General features: G+C 34.2%; 1 protein-coding gene across 1 annotated transcript; it reads left to right on the top strand.

The window, feature by feature from the left end:
- The first annotated feature begins 16,799 nt into the window (after window positions 1-16,799).
- On the top strand, window positions 16,800-18,710 carry LOC120195103 (F-box protein At5g46170-like). Its single transcript, XM_039197210.1, has 2 exons — window positions 16,800-18,145; window positions 18,563-18,710. Exon 1 carries the CDS (start codon window positions 16,953-16,955, stop codon window positions 18,120-18,122), a length of 1,170 nt encoding a protein of 389 aa, XP_039053141.1. The 5' UTR covers window positions 16,800-16,952; the 3' UTR covers window positions 18,123-18,145; window positions 18,563-18,710.
- The last annotated feature ends 1,531 nt before the right edge of the window (window positions 18,711-20,241 follow it).

Here is a 20,241-nt window from a genome sequence, read left to right as displayed (position 1 = left end):
TACAAACTATATATTATATAGTTCATTAGTATATATAAACTATATATTAATTTATTAATATAAACATATATATTAATTGAAAGAATTGGATATTATGTAAGGATCAAATTGAATAAATTTTAAATATGAAGTTAAATTAATAAAAAGTAACATTAGATTTGGATTAAATTAAAAAAAGTTGAAATATGAAGCTTAAATTAATATATTACATCATTAAATTTGGACTAAATTGAATAAATATAAAACTAAGAGACAACACTACAATATCAAATGAAGTTAAAAAAATACGTGGGTTTTCTCCCTCCCAACTGTGGCGCCAAAATCAACACCATTCCCCGCCAAATAATGTTCCTTTTCTTCAACCAGCCGACGCTCTTTCTTTCACTTGAGTATCAGAAAAAATCCCCCTCCCTTTTATCCAACGCGGTTTTCTCATCGTTTATTTTCGGTCTCTCTTCTTCCCCGCTCAGCATCCAAAATCTCTCCATTTTCTCTTGTTTTCCCTCTTTCATTATTGTTTCCGTTTTCTGAACCCTTTATGTTCTCCTTATCTCTTTGTTAAAATTGGGTTTAGTTTTCCCCTTAATTCATCAATCCGTGAAGTTTTAAGACGATACTCGTTTGGTTGTGGCTCCAAGTCATTTTTTACTAAGATTTTTTGGGGCTTTGTTTTTCTTCAATGTTTAATTTCTTTCGAGGTTAGTTTCAGTCCCACATTGTTGAAGAGACATTTCCTATTTCTCTATATTTAATAAGTGTGCTGGTTGACAAGCCATCCTTGTGAGAACTCCTCTTCTTCTCTAAATATTTGAGAATATTTGTATTATTTTTTCTGCTGCAATTTGTTCCTTGGAGTTGGCTTTATTAGGTTTGTTGATTCAGTTGGCATCTTGGGCTGTTGTCGCTAATTTCAGTTGGAGATTCCAAAGGTACTTGATCCGAATGTTCAATGCTTGGATGATGCCTTTTAAATGTTCTGGAGAGGTCTGTACCTGTGGAAGGCCAACCTGTAGATCCTGAGCTCAGGAAATCATGGGGGGTGGAAGGTGAAAAAATGGACAGTTCATATTTTAAATAGGCTATACACTCGGTATGTTTTAAAAACTGAAACATGGCATCCTATTTTATTGCAATAATATTGATCTGTTCCAACCTCTGAGCCTGTTATTCTCAAGCTTGTTATAAGTTTTAACTGAACTGTTTTTCTTAATAATTTGTAACTAACTGGATGATTTTCTCATATAAGAGACATTAATTAGTGTAACATGCCTGAGTCCATAGGCTGATTTCGTTAATTTCTTGAACTCGTTCTTTATTGGATCGGTAATCTTTTCAGATGATTGATTATGATTTGTTGAAAAGGGTTCCACTTGAAGGGCGGAAATTTCAAAGCTAGTAATTTTAGTCACATTCAATGAAATATTGATACTTTGCAATTGTTAGTTTATTTGTGTTTGGTCGTGTATGTTGACAGTTGAGTGACTTTAAGGATGTCTAAGAGTGAAGATTCCGGTAGCCCTGGATGGAGTGTATCCTTTTTCATGCCGACAAAGGAGGATGTGCTAGAGCAGTTGCTGCAGTAGCGCAGCTGCAACTGTTGTTCATTCTACTCAACCATCTGTTGTATATTCATTGAAAGATGAAAATACCGGTGGAAGATTCAGAAGCTACAACCATCTGCTTGTCTAATTATCACTCATATATATTTATTGCAAGGCCTAATATGAGGCCTGATAAACCTCTTTTATTTTACTTGTATATGTTCGTTATGTTTTAACTAGAAACCAAGAATCTCAAAAACGTTTTAATGACATTGTAATTTTACATGTGCAGATCATAGATCTTTTAAGGAACCCTCAAGGTTGTTCGAGAGCATGTTATTGTTGGACTTCCTCCTAGTTGTGATGTTCGGGCTCTTCAAAGGCAATATGTCACCAGACAGTTTGAAGGTTATGGGAAGTTACGAAGTGCTCTAAGTTGTCAGAATAATTCTCGTGCGAACCTTGCCTCGAACCCCAGGTGGGTTCTTCATAAACAAGTATTTTCTTAAAGGCCTCTCATGTTGAGGAGGGGGATTGCAATGGATCATGTCTTTGGATATTGATTTTGTTCTCTATCTCCAGGTCTTATTTGTTTATCCACCAGAAAAGTAGCTACCGATTAAATACAAATGTTTTCTTTCATTTTGCTTCCCTGGAGGTGTAGAAGTTGGCTAATTGTTCTTCCATTTATTGTTAGCAGTGCATAGTAGTGTGAAATGTTCATGCTAAAAAGTGTTTTAACTCATGCTGTCTTGTGAATGCTCAGTTGAGCAAGTTTGTCAATTTAATTTCTTTCTTTTCCCTGTAAAATATATATTGCATTATAGATCCAAATTTAATTTGTTTTTTCTAAAGTCTGTCTGTGCTATATAAGGTTCATGCCGTTGAGAGAACTCCTTCAATGAGTGAGCTGAATGAAATTCTTTTTTCACAGGTATTATTGTTAAAATGTGACGTTAATGTATATTGCGTTCTCTTGTCCTAATTTGGAGTCCATAGATTTCTACATCGAGTAGGGCTGTCAATAGGATCACATGGTATATTTTCTATTCTTTCCCCCCTTATCAAATTGTTTTTTTATGTTAATGTCGTTAATATTTCAAATTGTTTATTAATTATTTTAATTTTTCTTTGTAATTTTTAGGGTGTTTAAAGGTCTCTGAAATTATTCAAATTGGAGATTGTCTTATTTGTTCCATTCAAAGGTAACTTAATATTTTATATTTATTATGTTTATTTAATAAAATTTTCAAATAGTTCATTAATAATTATTTTTTTGTAGGGTGCCTTACAAGATGCAATACTTGGTGCTTGATTCTGCTTGATTTTGTTTTATGTTGTTTGCTTCTGTTTGATATTGCTTGCTTCTACTTGATATTTGTAAGGGTTTGGTAAAGTCGGAAATGTTTGGCACTGTTGGCCATCGAATTCCTTTTGGCTTTACCATTGATTGTATGCTTTCTTAATGCAGGTTGCTTGTTGAATCGATGCAACAATGCTTGTTGAATTAGTACATTGATGCTTGTCGGTTGCTGCTTTCTATTACTCACTAATGCCTTGTAAATTATTGTTGTTAGTCTGACTTAAATCTATTTTTGAACCTTATAAATTCTTATCTAAATAGTTATTCATGTGGAATTATATTGGTGGCATTTTGGCTTTAAATATAGAAAGTTGCTTATAATTAAACATGTTGGCAGCATTTAAGTATAAAAGCTCGATGATGATATTTTTGATAGTATAGTTAGGTTTTTTAGCCTTATAAACATTAGCTATAAGATCTAAGAGCATTTATTTCAATATAAATTTATATTGTTTAGTTGATTTTATTATAATTTTAGTGTTTTCAAGTGTAATAAAATTATCTTCATTTATAATTTTTTTAGTATTTATAATATTATTTAAGTTTTTAATCTTTAATAAGTCTATCATTTCAATTAATATATTTTGATTTTAAAATTTCAAGTTAAGTTTACTTAAATTATTAATCAATTTTCACATTAAAAGTAAATTTGATTTATGAATATTTTAACTCAATTAATATAATTTAATAAAATTAAGTTCAATAAGATAATTTTAAAATTTAATTTAGTGATTATAAATAAAATTGATAATATAAGAAATATAAATAATATTATGAATTGGAATTAACATAAAATCCAAATTTATAATATACAAATTTTAATTAATATAAAAATTAAATTTCAAAAAGTAATCGTATTAATTTCATTATCATAAGTTTATTATAAATTTAAAATAAAATAATTATATTAATTGTAACTTTACTTGTAAGTCATGATAATATCATATCACTTTAACAATATGTCAGATCATTTATAGGTTAAGTCAATTACAGGTCAGGTTTATAATAGGTCAGTTGAAAACAGGTCGGGTAATACCAGTTATTTATCAGGTTAATCTCAGGTTTGGGTTCATATCAGTCGGATGCAGTTCGGGTTCGGGTATCATATTTTCGGTTTAATTCGGGTTCAGGTCGTTCTCAGGTCGGATGCAGGTCGGGTTCAGATCCACAATTTCCAGGTTCAACTCGGGTTCAGGTCAAACACCAGTTCCAACTTGAGTCGATTTCGGATCGCAACAGCGCAGGTCAAAAACAGTTTTAACTTGAGTCGATTTCAGTCAGTTTTACAGGTCTGGTCAACTTTTTACACCCTTACTTGAGAAGCCCTCCAACCCCACAAATTTACTTACTTCAAAACTTGAAGCAATTATTGTTATTTATTTTATTTAAATATCATATGGATGTATAAAAAGACGAAAATATCTTTATAATAATAATAATATTTAAATTAAAAAAACTTAATTATTTCTTAACCAAATTGAAACTTGGTTAATTTATAAACTTAATAAAAAATACTTTTATACATAGATAAAAACATGAAACATGACGATGAAATTATTAAAACATTTACCACTACTGTAGCAAACTCATGTGGAATAGTTACGTGCATGCACTTTAATGTTGATAGAAAATGTGAAAAGATGTAATTCACAAACTTACATAAGCATTAATATTGGGTTATTTAATCCTCACTTTAATAATGTGTAGTCGCAGTTTGAAGATTGAGGAGGCTTACTATTTTTTTTTTGTTAATTTATGCTGAATTGGTACATTTGGAAGATGGAGATAGGCACCAAAAGCAGAGTTGGTGAATTAATTAACTAATTAAGCATCCTTAATCACTTTAACCCCCTTACAAGAAAATACATGAGATGTGACTTGACAAAAGCAGAGTTGGTGAATATACGTTTATAAATCACACGTGTATAGATAAACAATTTATTTTAATCAGTATACAATTAAGTGATTTTTTCATACGTTTATAATTGATTTTTTTAATAATTTAACCGTTAAATTTCATAATATATTATATTATATTCAGATAGGCCCAGCGCTTTAATTTTTTAGTAAATTTAAAACATTTAATTATTTTTTATATAAGAACTCTTTAATTATTAAACTTATGTTAACAAAAATATTACTTTAGATCAATAGAGTAGATATATCGTATTAATTTAAAGATTTATATAAGAGAAAATAACTTCAGTGACCGAAAATGCCTTATAATATACGATTTTAACTAACTTTTTTTGGATTTGCGAAAATAACCAACAATTTCGCAACACGAACTCCAATTTCGCAACACAGTTTCCAAATTCGCAACTCAGTTTCTGAAAGCGCAACGCGAATTTCTTTTTCGCAACGCGATTTTCCAAATTCGTAACGCGATTTTCCAAATTCGCAACACGAATTTTGTTTTCGCAACTCGATTTTCGAATTCGCAACACAAATTTTAATTTCGCAACAGCTTTTATTTTCGCAACACAGATGTTTTGGGTATATAAACTACGCAGCAACAACAACTCATAACCTAAATCCCTAAATCGCAACTCATTCCATCTCCATCTCTCACTCTCTCCGGCGACATCCGTTCATATATCCAACGTTATCATTCTCCATCTCTAATTTTTTTTACATAATTTTATTTCTATATAATTTTTCAATGATTTCTCTCCCAAATTATCAACTATCAACTTAATAAAGATATGTTTTTCTCTAAGTTAGTGATGATATCTAGTTTATAGCTCGTTTGTTTAGTAAATTAATTTACAATTTGTAGAATGAAATCATCTAATGTTGATCATGTTTGGATAGATTTGTGTTTTAGAGGGTCATGGGAGAATGTTAATGGTGTTTTACAATATATGCCTTTATCCATGAATCTTCAAATAAAATTGTCATTAAAAAAGTTAACTTATGAAACTCTACTGTTACGTGTTTCAAAGAAATTGAATTTAGAGCCTCTAAGTGGATTTAGGCTATCTTATCAGAGAAAAGGTAAAGTTTATTTGTTAACCGACAATGAAGATGTTGAACGATTCATTGCTTACATTAGTGTTTCGCAAGATGATGTTACATTGTATGTTGTTGAACCTAGAAGTAGTGAAGTTGGGTCAGTAACGAGTAGTAATCAACTAAGTTCTTCAGCCCCAGTTTATGGTGCTCACAATTTACAACGTTGTTATCAATCTCAAAATTTAATGGTACAATTTCATCACCAAGAAAATTTTGTTTCACCACATTTCCAATACCAAACACAATCTCAAAACCCACAAGCTTTCCCTAATCCAAATCCCAATAAACTTTCAGTACCAAATTCCGGTTTTCGTATTGACCAGTTAGATGAGAATGAGCCAACAAAAAAATCTGAGTACTAATCAGTATTCGAAATTTGATCTTGCTCAATACCCGGACTTTGATCTTGGTCAATACTCAGATTTTGATGATGTTTCAGAAGAAGAAACAGACCCTGCGTGTAATGATTTTGATATTGGTCAATACCCGAATTTTGATGATGAAACAACCGCTGCCGAGGAAGATGTTGTTGATGATAATGAGGAGGAAGTTATGGCTGTGAATTAACATGTTGAACATCCATTATGTAATTCATACAACCCTGAAGAAGAAAAAGAAGAAAAAGTCCCCGAAGAAAAGAAAAAGAAGAAAATGCCACGGGAGTATAACTGTAATATGCCAGAATTACTTTAGATACGGGAAGAAGAGTTGGTAAAGATAGCAGTTGATTGTTACACAAGAGTTGGTAAAGATAGCAGTTGATTGTTACACAAAAGTTATTCGTATCAAGAAAGATGATTGTTTTGATACAAATGAAGACTTGAAGATAGCTTTGTATACGAAATATGTGGAAGATGGCTATCAACTAAAAGTTAACAAATCAAGCAAAGATCGTTTCGAAACAAAGTGTATGATTGACAAATACTGTAAGTGGCGTATGATTGCAAAGAGGATAAAAGATTGCGAAATATTTCAAGTTAGGACTTTTATTGATAAACGTACATGTTCAAGAACCCAAGTTTTTCCTCGCCATAGACAGGCAAACAAAAAGGTGTTGGGTGGTTTTCTGGCTGAGTTAATGTTTTTGAATGGCAGGGTATGTCGGGGATATGAAATTATGACTGACATTAATGTTTGGTTCAAGATTAGTATCTCATATTCTCAAGCTTGGAGAGCCAAATGTTATGCCTTAGAATTGTTGAGGGAGTCGCCAGAAGCATCGTTTGCCCAATTACCGGCTTATTGTCACAATTTAAAGCTGAAAAATCCTGGGTCGGTAACTCATATCAAAACATATAGAGATAGACGTTTTGAGTTGTTGTTTATCGCCATTGGTGTTGCGGTTAGTAAATCAATATAATTTTGTTGACTCATTTTTGTTAGTTACGTGCATTTGACATTTAAATGATTATATTTCTTGTGTATATTATTTTGTAGATTCGTTCGTTTATTACTTGCATGCGCCCAGTTATTATAGTTGACGGAGCATATTTGAAAGGTCGATACCTTAGAGTAAACTTATTAGCAGTAGCCATGGATGCTAACAATGTGATACTGCCAATAGCTTACGGGGTTGGCAAATCTGAAACCTCTTATTCATGGACATGGTTTATGAGGCATCTTAAGGATTACATAGGTCCTATTAGCAATCTGACAATCATATCCGATAGGGCAAACTCAATTGACAACGATGTTAGAAGGTGTTTCCCAGATGCTTTTCATGGACTTTGTGGTGATTATTTGTACAGAAATCTAAAATCAAGGTCTCTTGGTATAAAAAATCACAAATGGACATACTGGAAGGCTGTAAAAGTTTATCGGGAAGTGGATTTTAATAAGCATATAAATTGTTTAAGACGTGTTTTGCCTCAATGTGCTCAAATACTAGAAGATGTCGGGTTTGAAAGATGGTCAATAGTACATCAACTTGGAGCAAGATATGGTTTCATGACGTCTAATAGTGCAGAATCAATCAATGCTCTAAGTCGTCATTCCTGAAAATTACCCATTACTATGCTAATGGAGTTTTTTCGAGCCTCTATTCAACAGTGGTACTACAAGAAAAGAAGCCATGCATGTATTATTTCTTTAAATTCGTAACTTATCATATTTAATAGATTTTACTAAGTATTATTTATTTAAATTTACAGAACATTGGAACGTCGTGTTACACCATGGACTGAAAAAAAGATAACGAAACGTGTTGTGATGTCAACGTCATGGAAAGTTGAACCATGTTCAAACACTTTGTTTGAAGTATTGAATAATAACATAAATGGGCTTGTCGATCTAAATGCAAAGACGTGTAGTTGTATGAAATGACAAACATTTGGTTATCCGTGTGGCCATGTTATAAAAGTTGCTCTTCATCTAAACCAAGATGATTCAAGCGCATACGCTATGGATTGCTACACTACAGAAGTATATCGACAGACTTATGCCGAGATTGTCTACCATATTCCACATCCTTCTGAGTGGGACATACCAGATTACTTACAAACAGTTTTGCCACCAGTCATGGACAGAAGGCTATCAGGCCGACCAAAATATCACGATCATATACCGTCTAAGGGTGAAGAGAAGAAGATATATACATGTAGTCGGTGTAAGGAAAATGGTCATACAAGGTTGACCTGTGGATCACTAGTACCATCACAATCATCTTTTCCTCTACCAAAATATGGATCCTCATCAAAATCCAAAGCTCATATGGTGCTAAGCAAAAGGAAATCAAAATCGTAATCAAAATCAAAATCTCAATCATAACCGGCTTCACCTTTTGGGACTATTTAGGTGATTTTTAAATGCAAAAATTGTATTATATGTGAATGCATTAGTAACTTGAGTTTGAACATTGCTATAATATGTTCAGTTGTTATAACTTATCAGATTGTTGTCTGTTATCTTTTGATGGTGTTTGCCTTGAATTGAAAGTCAAATTTGCAACGCGAAAGTCAAATTCGCGTTGCGAAAGTCAAATTTGCAACACGAAAATCGAATTCGACACGCGAAAATAAAAATCGCAACGTGAATTTGTCTTTTGCAATAATCGTAACGTGAATTTAACTTTTGCGTTGCGAATTCGATTTTCTTAAAGGCATTGTACATTCAACAGGTCGTTTTTGCCTTCAATATAATGAAGATTGAAATTAAACAACAAATCAATTAAACAAAAAAAACAATTCTTATTTACACTTGACAACACATTGATACATTAATTTGCCCCAGACAGTACATCCAAATGCTCCTAACAATAGGGGTCTTACGTCCAAATACATCAATTTCACGCAGCTCACTTGAAGGATTAACCTGCAGAAACGTTATGGCCATGAGATTTTCTACACATCTAAAACCAACATATATGAGCTGAAATTATTGAATTCTAGGTACTTAACCAAACATTTTTCAAACTATTTTTGATCAATATTTCATATAAAACAAAGAGTATATATGTTAGCAACATTTGCTCAAACTTACCAATAACAAATGGTTTTTTATGCACATTTCAGCACCGATGCAGGTAGGCAACGTCTCGCATATATCTCTCTAGCCATAAAATGTCGAAACCACAACCCTACTGCACCTCTATCTCTATCTGTTAGAGGTAGAAACTGTTTACCTCCTCTCGTCACACGTTCCAAGCACATGCATACAAGAGGACCACAATCCCCTCTGGCTCTCGAAATTTTTTGTGGCGCTGTCTCGTCTTATCATTGTAACTTTTAACTTATTTGGCTTCCTGTTTCCTGAATTAGTCCAATAATCAATCGCATCCAAGTATTTAGCCAAATGATTCATCCATCCCCTACAAATAATATCTTTCAAATCAACAATGGTATGTAATTCAACATGCTATCATATACTATCGTCTTCAGGGATAGGAGAAGCTCGACGAGAATCCAATGACGACGTTTCATAACAGGGATAAACACCTGCAATATAATAAATAATAATTCAATTGCGCACATCAAAAAAAATTATGAGCACCATTAAATATGGAAAAATAAACTAACCTTATCGACCTCCCACCACGCAGGATAAATGATAGCTTTGCCATTACCCAACGCATATGAATCGTCTCTCTGATCCTGCAAGTGAGCTACGTGAAAAGACGAATACATAATAGTACATCGCGTCTTTTTGATTTTCTTCAATTTCCTTATAACCAGAAGACATGACACCCATGCATCAATATGTTGTTTTATAAAAAAATACATATATTAGTGAATTTAATAAATTTTTAAAAAAAATCAAAATCAATATAAGAAGAATATAATACATACCCCCATTCGAAATAGCCATTCTCTTCAACCCCTAATAAAACACCCCACCAAGACCGCTTAAGGAACATATGTATATTGTCGATCTTGTATATGTCAGTGTAGCACCCCTGGCTCCGCTCATGTAGATAAAAATCAACTGCGGTCTTAGCCCAAAGGGTATTATCCATAATTGTGTCCGGTAGTGTGCTCATCTCGTACTGGGGAATGTTAGTGGTCGGTAACTGATACGAAAGTCAACTCTGATCCATCATACCGGGAACAAAAGGGGGTTTACCAATATGTCGACATAGTATGCCATGTGGATCCTGAACGGTGGGAGGTGGATCCTGAACGATGGAAGGGGCCTTCTGAACGAAGGGAGGGGCCTCTTGAACGATGAGAGGTACCTCTTGAACGATGACAGGTGAATCCTGAACAATGGGAGGTGGATCCTAAACAATGGTATGTGGATCGAGCTTCTTTTTATGCAGTCTTGAACTATTGGGGTGAAAGGAGACGTAATGGCACATCCATGACGTCTGATGTGTGATCCCTGTTGTGCAAGAAAAACCCGACGTAAAGCACCTACCTTATCGGGCCGCTAAAAATAAATTAATACATAAATCAGTAAATAAATAAATAAATAAATAATGCCAAAAAAAGGTTGTTTGCATTTTTAGTATAGTATTTCTTATAAAATTAAACAAACATACCTCATTGCGTAGAGTATGAACCTCATTCTGTAACAATGAAACAATCTCACGTAGAGCGGCTACCTCATCACGTAAAGTAGATACCTCACCACGTAAATATCGTACCTCATCACGCCATGCACCAGTGTCTTCACGTAAAGTACCACCTCATCACCCAAAGCACTGACCTCATTACGTAACTCCCTTAACTCATCCCGTGGAGGTGGAGAACAGGGACACAAATATCGTGGCATCTTTCCCGGTCGCCTATCATGAGGTAATGGTAGAGAAGAGGCTCGATGATATGATGGAATAGGTGATGGCTCTCGGTGTCTAAGTGTATAATCGGCTCGATTAGGTGATGGCTCTCGGTGTCTAGGTGTATAATCGGCTCGATCATGTGATGGCTCTCGGTGTCGAGTTGTAGAATCGGCTCGATCATGTGATGACTTTCGGTGTCGAGTTGTAGAATCGGCCCGATCAGGTGATAGCTCTCGAAGTGGGGGGTGCTCATCATCCGTCCCATCAAACAAACGCCTACTAGCTTGCCGCCAATCATTGGCAAGCTCAGTCTCTGTGGGTGTCAGCCTTCGTAACTTTGTAATGGATAGTTTGCCTCCTAACAATATAAAAACCCAAACAAAGTCAAACATCTACTAGTAATAACTTGTTTATATATTATGGTATTTGTGTTAGCTTACATCATTCATCATCGTATATGGTAATAAATCTTCCCAATCCAACAACCAGATCCTCCTCCAGGTAATAGCCATAGGAATATCATTTAAATTTTTGATGGCATATGTACGTATGCTGAAAAGCCTCAAATATCTAAATCTACAAACAATATAATACATAAACATTAATTTTAGTAATTGTTAAATAATCTAATTAATTATAATTTTGGAAACATTATATAGAAATTCTTACCTTAAAGGCCCAAATAAAGCCTACCAAAGTGTATTTGGAACCATGGCCATGCAAACTACGACGGTCTTCAAAGGCAGACGACAATTTTTTCCAAGTAGTTTTCCATAGATATGAACCCCACGGAAACACGTTCCATGCATATAGGTTATCTACCAATAATATTAAATCCTGAGAAATAGGTTGTCTGCCCTATTTGGCTAAAAAGCCGACATTAAAAAGTAATAAAAGACATACTCGGACAACATCAAGGTCTTCATCCGACTAAAACAATCTTTAAGAAGTAATCTTCTTAAATCGTCGACGTGTAAATTGGGCTTCCCTTTGCCAGCTCAGGAAAAACCCGAAATAACCATGATGGGTGGGCGATATGACTAGTGTACGGACCTACTTCATCGTGTCGTCCGAAACGTAGACCAGTTACTAAGCAAAACTCCTCCCGCCCAAAGCGAGTATACGCCGGTGGAAAATGAAACCATATCTCTTCATCACCACGTTGTAGCCCCTCGGGTAGATTGTTAGTCATGGTCTGAAGAAACAAATGAGTCAACATAACATCTACACCTGGATGTTGTACTTTCATCCATGGCCCGAAACAAGTATTCTCAAACAAATTTCTTTATACAGGTGTAAGTGTCGACACAATTGTAGTGACTAGGCTTAATTTATTCCTTAAAGTCAATGCAGCCGAAAAAAAATTCTAACAAAAATAATAAACATACCAAGTTAGATATACCAAAAACTATAAATTATAAACAATAAACAGACATGATATTAAACAGGGAAAATATAGCCAAATATGTTTCAAACTAGCCTGGTATTCACCCAAGTCATTATTCTATCATAGTTTACAAAATGCATCATGTAACATTCCGGAAGTAAGCACTTATATAAACATTTAAAAGGACAACATATAGGTTTAGTGCAAGTTCAAGGACAACATAAAGAGTAATAGTTTATTCTTGAAACTTAAATTCGCAACACTGTGAAGTTAGTATTTGTCTTTGTTTTTTGGTTGATGTAATGTAATTCATTCAAGTTTCAATTTGCAGAAGAAGAGTAGTTTTTGAAACTTAAATTTGCAACACGAAAATGAAATTCGCAACGCCAAAAAGAAAATCGCAACGCGAAAACTAAAATCGCGTTGTGAATTTCATTTTCGCGTTGCGATTTTCGTGTTGCGAATTTAAGTTTCAAAAACTACTATTCTTCTGCAAATTGAAACTCGAATGAATTGTATTACTTCAACCAAAAGACAAATACTAACTTCACAGGGTTAAAGACTAAATAGTTTAGCAGTATTGGCAGCAACCAAATGAATTTACTAAGCAATCTAAGTGAAATGGTTAATCTATATATTGAAATTATGAGTGAATTTATCATCAATTTAAATATGAAAAATCTAATAATAATACAAAAATTTCAAATTAAAAATAATTAAAAAAACTAACACTCGGTGGTTGATTTTCCATTTGTAGCCGTGAATGGTTGTGAGATGGTGGCTCTGAGAGATGGAGATAGAGGGGGGGGTCGCCGGATATGGGGACGGATGTCACCGTAGAGAGTGAGAGATGGAGATGAGATTGAGTTGTGATTTAGGATTTTAAGTTATGAGTTACGATTTACGGGATATACTTTTTACATTTGTGTAACAAATTAATATTCGTGTTTCGAATTCGAAAATAAATTCGCGTTGCGAAAATAAACGCTCTTTGCAAATTTGACTTATGTGTTGCGAATTTGGAAACTGTGTTGCGAAATTGGAGTTCGCATTGCGAATTTGTTGGTTTTTTTCACAAATCCAAAAAAAGTTGATTAAAATCGTATATTATAAGACATTTTCGGTCACTGAAGTTATTTTCTCTTTATATAAATCATAAAGACAATGCTTAAAGTATAATTTGCTAAACTATGTTACTTTTTTTTGTTTTAGGTATTTAAACTATTTTTTAGTCAAACTAGGTACTTAAACTGTTATATTTAATTATTTTAACTCTTAATATTTTTTAGTTAGAAAACTATTTTTCAACCAATAAGATGTTGACACGTCGTACAAAATTAAGTATTTGTTTTGATCGAAAAAATATTTTAGGGGCTTAAAGTAAAAAAGATATAGTTTAGGGATTTATTTTAACCAAAAAATAGTTAAGATGCTTAAAGTGGTTACATATAATAGTTTAAGTATCTAATTTGACTAAAAATAGTTTAGGTACATAAAGAAAAAAATAGCATAGTTTAAGTATTTTTTTCGGTTTAAGCCTAAAAACAATTATATACAAACATTTCACTCTTTGATTGTTCATTTCCTTTAAATTTGTTTCATGTTAGTTTGGTCATGTTTTCTAAGGTTAGAATTTTCTATTAGTTATTAATTATCTAAAAGGAAATATTATTCTTTTTAGAAGTCATGAGTTCGAATAGTTGCGTCTGCAGGGTGCATGCGTTGTCAATAAGTTAAAAAGTTATTTGAATTTATATTATCTCGTAATCATCTTATACTATAAAAACATTAATCACGAGTCATACATTAATGAATGTTAAAATTAAATTTTACTATAGTTCATGTATTATGAATAAATTGTAGATTTAAGTATTATTATTTGAGTTGATCATTTTAAACCGTGTAATTTAATTATATTATTTATATAGTGTTATTTAATTTATGATTAAAATTATAAAATGAAAAATATAAAAACTAAAACTGATAATTTTAAAATTAAATCTCAATTTACATATAATATAAAGCTTAACAGTGGAATTTATTTATTTTTGTAATACACAATTTGTTGGGAAAGTATTTAAGCAAAAAGTTGGTAGATAGATCTGCAAAACAAATATGTAAGTGATTAAACCAGTGACACGAAAAACATTTTGAATTGATCTACCTAAAGCAAAAAACTTTTTATTATTAATAATGTTTATAACTTTTAAATTGACTGTACAAATCTTAATTATTTTTGTTTGTTGATCATATAATTGCCTCGTGAGATTTAGCTGGGTTTGCATGGATTTTTTTTAAGAGAAAATAACTTTAGTGACCGAAAATGTCTTATAATATACGATTTTAATTAACTTTTTTTGGAATTTACCAAAATGACCAACAAAATCACAACGCAAACTCTAATTTTTCAACTCAGTTTTCAAATTCGCAACGCGAATATCCAGATTCTCAACATGATTTTGAAAAATGTGTTGTGATAGTTAAAATGTGTTGCGAGAGTTTGAAAAACGTGTTGTTGCAATAGTAAAAAGTGTTGCGATAGTGAAAAATCCAAAATAAGTTTACATTTTAACTATTCTAAATTTACGTGGAGTTTGAAACAATAAAGAATGTGTTGCGATAGTGTATAAGATTCACAAGCCATTTGTAAGATCTTAGTTTGAAACAATAAAGAATGTGTTGCGATAGTGTAAAAGATTCCCAAGTGTTGGCAATGTTCAATCCCACATATTATTAGAAATACTATTGGGAATGAGTATTTAAGGCTTGGATTTCTCACTTTCTTGTTGAGTGGAAGAGAACAAGGGGGACTCTCGCGCACCGTCGCCGTCCCGTCCCGGGTCGGGTCGTGGTCGTGGTAATACGTGTCTTCGACACGTCCGCGCGGATACTATCTTTTTAGAGAAAATTCTTAAGAAACAAATGCAATACCACCAGTCGTTGCGATTTTGGAAAATCGCAACGCGAACTTCGACTATCGCAACGAATTTGAAAAATCGCAATACGAACTTCGATTATCGCAACGTGAACTTGGACTATCGCAACGAATTTGGAAAATCGCAACGCGAACTTGGACTATCGCAACACGAACTTGGACTATCGCAACGAATTTGGAAAATCGCAACGTGAACTTAGACTATCGCAACGAATTTTGAAAATCGCAACGCGAACTTCGAACGTGAACTTGGACTATCGCAACGAATTTGGAAAATCGCAACGCGAATTTCGACTATCGCAACGCGAACTTCGACTATCGCAACACGAACTTGGACTATCGCAACACGAACTTGGACTATAGCAACGAATTTGGAAAATCGCAACGCGAACTTCGATTATCGCAACGAATTTGAAAAATCGCAACGTGAACTTGGAATATCGCAACGAATTTGAAAAATCGCAACGCGAACTTCGACTATTGCAACCCGAACTTCTACTATCGCAACGAATTTGTAAAATCGCAACGTGAACTTGGACTATCGCAACGAATTTGGAAAATTGCAACGCGAACTTCAACTATCTCAACGTAAACTTGGACTATCGCAACGAATTTGGACTAACGTAAATTTGGAAAATCGCAACGCGAACTTGGACTATCGCAAAATCGAGTTGCGAATTTGGAAACTGAGTTGAAAAATTAGAGTTTGCGTTGCGAAATTAAGGTCGCATTACGATTTTGTTGGTCATTTTGGCAAATCCAAAAAAAATTGATTAAAATCGTATATTATAAGACATTTTCGATCACTGAGATTATTTTCTCTTTTTTTAAATATGGAATTCAGAATACAATATCGAAACCTAACCCCTGGATATAATTAAATTTCGAATTATAAGTATATATTACAAGTGAGTGCCAAAAAGATTATTGATATTCGAGAAATGAATATTATAAAATTCAGATTATTGATATCAATATGTAAATGTTACTTTAATTTTTAAGATATTGAATATTTATGATGGTTTAATTTGCACTAACTAATCTATCTAGGGTGATAAATTTTTATTGTCAAATTATTGAGAGTTTTTAGAATATATTATCTCATAATCATTCTAAATTAATAAAAAAAGAATTGAGGTTCAATTTATGTTAAAAAAAATTAGGAATTAAATTGTAAAAAAATTCGAGAGACAGTTAAAGCCAAAATCAGAGGTTAAATTGTAAAAGAAAAAGAGTCGATGGTTAAATTGCATAGGAAGCCAAAGACAACGGGCAAAAAGATATTAACCCTAAAATCTATGTGATCCCGTCCCAAGCGCTCTTTCCACCCCACCCCCAACTTACAAACGACGACATCACACCATTCGCCCCAAATTTCTTCAATTCCCAAATCCCTCGACCTTTGCCTTCCCTTAAACCCAGTTCCCCCATAGAGTAGATCCAAATATTTTTCTTAAAGAATTCCGTTGGCCAGATACTTAACGAAAATTAAACAGATGGCTTCGTTTTGTTCAGATCCGATCCATGGAAACCACCCGGAACCTATCGATCACTTCGACCGTCTCCCAGATTCTCTTCTCCTTCTAGTCTTCAACATCATCGGCGACGTTAAAGCCCTCGGCCGCTGCTGCGTCGTCTCGAGTCGATTCCACGCCCTCGTCCCTCAAGTTCAAAACGTCGTCGTTCGTGTTGATTGCGTCATCTCCGACGACGATTCCTCCCCTTCTTCGTCCGTCAAATCACGTACCGCCGGTCCCTTTACCAACCTTTTCCGTCTCTTTTTTGGTGGCATTGTCAAGCCCCTCCAAGCTTTGGGCCAATTCCTCGGCCCCGAACGCCACTCTCTCAACAAAACGCTTACTACCTCTACATCTTCCTCTTTATCTGTCGGTCTCGGTGGTGGTGATGATGGGGAAATGGACCAAGGTGGGGTTACCCATCATTCTCCGACGCAAGTGCTTCGAAATTTCAACGACCTTCGTTTCCTCCGAATTGAATTACCCGGCGGCGAGTTAGGGATCGACGACGGAGTTATGCTGAAATGGAGAGCCGAATTCGGATCAACCCTTGATAACTGCGTCATCCTCGGAGCTGCTTCTGTTTTAAACACTGTGCATATGCAAGTATCGGAGCATGGGAATGACGGATTCGGCATCGATTATAACATCAACAACGGCGATGATAATGGTAGTATCCCCGAGTCATTTTATACCAACGGAGGCTTGAAATTAAGGGTTGTTTGGACTATTAGTTCGTTGATCGCAGCATCAGCAAGGCATTATTTGCTGCAATCCATAATTGCGGAGCATAAGATGCTGGATAGCTTGGTTTTAACCGATGCGGATGGACAAGGGGTGCTTTGTATGAACGGTGAGCAGCTTGAGGAGTTAAGAGTGAAGCCATTATCGGCTTCTTCTGCTTCAAAAAGGACGCTGGTGCCATCATTGAATATGAGACTTTGGTATGCTCCTCATTTGGAATTGCCTGATGGGGTTGTTTTAAAAGGCGCCACTCTGGTTGCTATTAGGCCTAGTGAAGAATCTGCTTCGAAAAAGGAGATTTCGGATGCTTCTTGGTTATCAACTGCTTTTGAAGAGCCTTATGGGACTGCGGCTAAGATGCTGGTTAAGAGAAGGACTTATTGTTTGGAGATGAACTCGTTCTGATGTCCGCTTCCTGTTCTGTGCAGGTGAAAATTTATTTGCTGGATTTACTGGAGGATGTTGATTAATTTGCTAGAAAACTGTTTGATGTTCGAATTGTTCATGTCCATATGAAAATTGTTTTAATCTGTTAATTGGCATTCACTTATTCACTGTTAGACCATTTTTAATTTAAAGGTGTTGAAGAAAGAAATTATTCTTGATATCTTTCGGTGATGGGTATGAATGATTTCGAATTTACCCTTTTTATTGATAATTTTTCATTTGAGTTGTAATCTGCTTTGCGTGAAATTTGTGAGCAAGGAAACACCACATAATGCATGTGGTGTCTCAAAATTAGCATGCTCAACGTTGTTCATTCTGTTTTTAGTTTTGGATATGCTTGCATCACCTTTTTATTTATTCATCTCTTATGAATTTGAAATCCATTTTGCATATTTCAGGGAAAGTTGCACCAACAAGTCTAGGGGATTGAGGTGATAGCATGCTATTTTGAAAGCTGATGATAGGACCACAGTTTTGTTACATATTGTTGCTTAATCTCAAGGCAGTGTCCTATGAAAGCCAAACCTTGCTTTGGAATGCCGGCGACTGCAGTCCCTGCTTATTGATGATGCACTTCAAGCGTTTGAGCTTTTGTGCTTCAACTGGTAACCAAAATGCATTTGCTGGTTGTTTTAATTTTCAGGCATATGCTTGTAAGAGTGCACAGCTGCAACTATATTATTGTTGTAATAGCTTTCAGTTTGTAGTCTCTTGTTCTTTTATCTATAATTCCTTTATATGTGAATATTGTAGATATGAAGATGGCATGCATTATGTTATATTCATGTGAATTTTATCAATAAAATGTAGTTCGCACTAGCTTTTAAACTTTCTTCCATAAATTGACAGTAGTCCTTGTCAAAATTTCAGGGATATCTTATTGGTTTGTCTTTGCAAATTCTTTGAAATGTTTGTTGAACCAGATTTTTTTATGCATGGAGCATGGTAGCGGTCAGAACTCATGGTTAGTTGCTGGGTTTGTTATCACATTAGTTCTACTTTTTTACACAAATTCAGTGATGTGCTTTATTATAAAAAAACAGAAGAAAAAGTGTAGAGGATGTACTGTATGTTTGGCCCATTGATCCGGTTATGCTTTTTGGTAGTTACAATGAACTCAAGCCTAATTTGCTAATTTAACTTATAGCGGCATGATCTATGGTAATATCATATCTATTACTCTACTTGATTCTATCATTCTATGTCTATAGTTAGAACTTAGAAGCAGCAAATGAGCACAGATAAAGTCCCCCGTCTGAATTTTATCTTCTGGAAATGCCTGAATTGACTGGCCAAGTTACCCAGAAAACAAGATGATTGTTCTTTCGAAGCGTGGTCATGTGAGTTTTTTTTTTTTTAGTTCTCATTATCATTCAGATATTAAGAGTGGGCAATGATTGAGCTTGTGCTACTTTGTTTTTCCATTTTTGGTTTCCAAGAATGATAATGAGATTAGCACACTCTTCCACATTTTCCTTTTCATACACTAGAATGGATATATAGCTGTTGGATGGGATAGCTTTTATGTGGCGCTTAGCAGTAATGGTTGTGTGGAAGTAAAGCTGTATCCAAATTATCAGTTGCCGTTCACAACCTGTTTTTATGATTTTGGTTGATTGCCCGTTTCTATATTTTAGACCCAACAATTAGCCGTTTCTGTTTCTTTCTTCATCACATGGGGGTTTATGTGTATAGCTTGCAATCCACGTGAATGAACTCTGGATTCTTGCAGTCAGCTACAACATTTTAATAAATAACAGAATCCTGCCTTAACCGAGTTGATAAAGAAGAGATTATGTTCCGCTTTAATCTATACATCTATTAAGATGTGGAATTAAAACTATGAGGACCCACATGCTTATATTTAAGACGGCAATGCTTGTGATTTGTAAAGCAGGTATAGTGGTGGAAAATGGAAATCCATCATTATATCGCACTAAAACGAAGACAATTCATTCACGCATTCAATATTCTCTTAAATTTTCTATGATAAGCCAAAGCCAGTACTAATTCTAAACCCCATTTTCTCTCTAACACAGACGAATACACCTACACACAACAATCTTAATATTGTGAC

The sequence above is a fragment of the Hibiscus syriacus genome, unplaced genomic scaffold (assembly GCF_006381635.1).
Source record: "Hibiscus syriacus cultivar Baekdansim isolate YM2019G1 unplaced genomic scaffold, ASM638163v2 tig00117005_pilon, whole genome shotgun sequence".
NCBI lineage: Eukaryota > Viridiplantae > Streptophyta > Magnoliopsida > Malvales > Malvaceae > Hibiscus > Hibiscus syriacus.
The sequence above is the reverse complement of the archived record's forward strand: the minus strand, read 5'-3'. Positions and strand labels throughout refer to the sequence as shown.

Coding starts and splice junctions, on each gene's coding strand:
- LOC120195103 (XM_039197210.1), top strand. CDS start 16,953: ATGGCTTCGTTTTGTTCAGATCCGATCCATGGAAACCACCCGGAACCT.